Here is a 3,016-nt window from a genome sequence, read left to right on the forward strand (position 1 = left end):
ATTATTAGGTACAGAAAGACAAATTACAAGTCACTTTGGGGGACTTCATGGTGGTTCCACTGCAGGGAGTGCAGGTTCCACCCCTGGTTGGGGAACCATCTCCACATGCTTGTGAGGCCGAAAAAGAGTTACTTTTGAACTGAGCTTTTTGTCGGGAAACGTCCCCCTTTAATACTTTTTGCCTTAAGATCTACTTTGTCTAGTAGTAACTTGGCTACGCGTTTTTCGTTTGTTTGTTTTCTTAAGTCCTTGCATAGAGCATCTTTTTAAAATCTGTGTTGTTGTGTTTTCAGTGAACCAATAGCAAATAGTTGGATGTTGTTTATTATTCTGACGATTTTTATTGTCTTCTGGCCTGAATGTTTGGTTTATTTATTTATTCTGTCACGAATGGATCTGATCTGGTCTAGTTATTTGAGGTAATTTCTCGTGTAGTTGGGTTTGAATCACCATCTTGCATCTTGCTATTCTTTTATTTATTGTTTTGGATTGATCAGCTATTTTGTTTCATTTTATCTCTTCAAGAAATATTTTATTTATTCACTTGTTTTTAGTTTTATTTATTTGGCTATGCTGGGTCTTAGTTGTGGCATGTGGGACCAGGATCAAATCTGGCCCTCTGGCATTGGAAGCATGGGGTCTTAGCTACTTACTGGGCCACCAGGGGAGTCCCTCATTTCATCTTTTCTGTTGACTTCGGGTTGTGCATTTTGTCTTACATTTGAGGTCACAGCAGTCTCTGGCTCGAGGGAGCCTGCCCAGACAGCCTAGAATCCTTGAAACCCTTCACCCTCTTTCCCTGCTCGCTGCATTCTGTTGTCACAGGCTTGCTCCTGCAGAACATTATACTGTTGTTAGCATTTTGATTTTACATAAATTCAGACTCTCAGAAAAGCTGCATAAGCACCAGAATTTCCTGCATACCCTCGTCTACAGTCCTGAACGTGTTGCTGTATCTCTGGCTTTTTCCCTGGGCCTGGAGGATCCCCTTGGCTTTTCCCAGAGGTCAGTATACCTGTGCATCCAGGCAACACCACAGTCCCTGCTGGGACCACAGGCCCGTGAGAGTCCAGGCCTGGTCAGATCCTTGGTGTGGTCCTGGGCGCTGGTGTCGGTGGCTTGGAGAGGTGGGTGGTAGCCTCCCCACTGTGACAGGGACTTGAGGTGGAAGGTACCATCTCGTGCTCAGACCTTCCTCTGCGCTTGGCATCTGTGGGGTGGCGGGGCGGCTGGGGCGCACCTCACTCACCCTCTCCCCACCTCCAGGTGCGCCTGCCTCCCTCCCCTGAGTCCTTCCTTCATTTATTATCACACGTTCAGCAGTTCACACTCTGTGCAGGAGGCTGTAGTCTTTTTTTGTCATCTGGGGTCTTCAGCCTGAAGACCTTCCTTTGGTAACTGTTGAAGAGTGTTTCTGATGTTGATGATCTTGGTCCACTTTTGTTTGTCTGAAAACGTTTTTATTTCAACTTCCTTTTTGAGGGATATTTTCATTGGGTTTACAATTCTAAGTTGACTGTTTTCTTCTTTCATCACTTTAAAGACCGTCTCTGGCTCCTATAGTCAGTTTTAATGAAGGTGGCATTTCTGTTCTCCTCTGACTGCTTTTATGATACTTGTCTTTGTCTTTGATTTTCTGTCTTTCAACTGCGATGTGCTTGGCTGTAGTTTGTTTGTGTTTGTCCTGCTTTGGGACTTACTGACCTTCAGTCTGTAGGCTGATGCTTCTCATCAGGATATTTCGGTTATGTCTTCAGTTAGAGGTTCTGTCCTTTTCCTGCCTCTACCTTCTAAATTGCCAGTGGTGTGTTAGATTATTTAATTACGTCCATGTGTGTCTTAAAATTTGTTATGTTTTTCCTCTGTGTCTTGTTACTGCCCAGAGTGGCAGTCAGTCTTCATCTTGACCCTGTGTCTGGCCAAGGGAGGCGGTGCCCTGGGCTGGACCCATCGCTGAGGGCGACTGTCGTGTTCAGTGCAAGTGTGTCCCTGCTAGAGACCCGCCGGGGATGACTTTTTCTGGATTAAGGAAGTTGTGTTCTGGGTCAGCAAGGGGTTTCTGTCATGAATGGGTCTCGTCTGTTATCAAGTGCTTGACATAGTCACTGAAAACAGTAGATGGTTTTTCTCCCTGCTTGGGTGCAGTGGGCTGTAGTGAGGGGCGTTCCCGGGATGCAGCTCAGGGTTGGTGTGGCCGCCTCCCCTCACCAGGGTCCTGGGCCCTGGGCCTACCTGGAGGATGCAGATGGGGTGAGGCCACGGCCCCGGTAGGGTCACTGTCACAACCAGTTGGGCTCAGCAGAGCTGGGGTTCCTTCTTCCTAGCAAGCACGTGTCATCGCTGGCTGGCCCAGGGTGAGTCTGAGTGGTTTTGGGGGGCACATACAGTGCTGTCCAGCCTTCGACCCTGAGAGCCCCAGCGTTGGGGGAGCTGGGGGTGCTTCCTGCGGGCTGGTCGCCCGCTCCCCATTGAGGGCTCTTGGCCACAGGGCCGGTTGTGGGTAAGGTGGGCCCCTCACAGTTTTTTCCTTCTTCCTCCCTCCTCCAGGCGCCGACCAAAAATGACAGGAGCACAGGTGAGTGAGCTCAGGGTGGCTGCCCAGCCGTGAACCCGGGAGCGGGGGCTGGACGTGGGCCCCAGGCCCTGTTCACTTTCTCTCCGCAGATGGGAAGGCCCACCGAGAGCACCGGGAAAAGCTGGAGCTGGTGGCTTCCTTCTCCTTTTTTGGCAACGTCATGTCCATGGCCAGCGTGCAGCTGGCCGGCGCCAAGCGGGATGCCCTGCTCCTGAGCTTCAAGGATGCCAAGGTGGGGCGGGGGTGGGGTGGGCAGGGGTGGGATCTGGGGGCTGTGGGGGGCGGGCCCCATTCTGACCTGCCGCCCCCAGCTGTCGGTGGTGGAGTACGACCCAGGCACCCACGACCTCAAGACCTTGTCTCTGCACTACTTCGAGGAGCCTGAGCTGCGGGTAGGGCTCGACTCCCCACCCCCAGCCCAGCCCCAGCCCAGTCTCTGGG

At 51.4% G+C, this 3,016-nt stretch overlaps 1 protein-coding gene across 1 annotated transcript in view; it reads left to right on the top strand.

The window, feature by feature from the left end:
• The window catches only part of LOC104982898 (cleavage and polyadenylation specificity factor subunit 1-like), a 14,057-nt gene that overhangs the window by 3,760 nt on the left and 7,281 nt on the right, over positions 1 to 3,016 (top strand). Inside the window, 3 exon segments of the mRNA XM_010832333.1 lie at positions 2,548 to 2,575; positions 2,665 to 2,807; positions 2,887 to 3,007. Coding sequence (XP_010830635.1) covers positions 2,548 to 2,575; positions 2,665 to 2,807; positions 2,887 to 3,007 — 292 coding nt within the window.

The sequence above is a fragment of the Bison bison genome, unplaced genomic scaffold, assembly GCF_000754665.1.
Source record: "Bison bison bison isolate TAMUID 2011002044 unplaced genomic scaffold, Bison_UMD1.0 scf7180017860841, whole genome shotgun sequence".
Taxonomy (NCBI): Eukaryota; Metazoa; Chordata; class Mammalia; order Artiodactyla; family Bovidae; genus Bison; species Bison bison.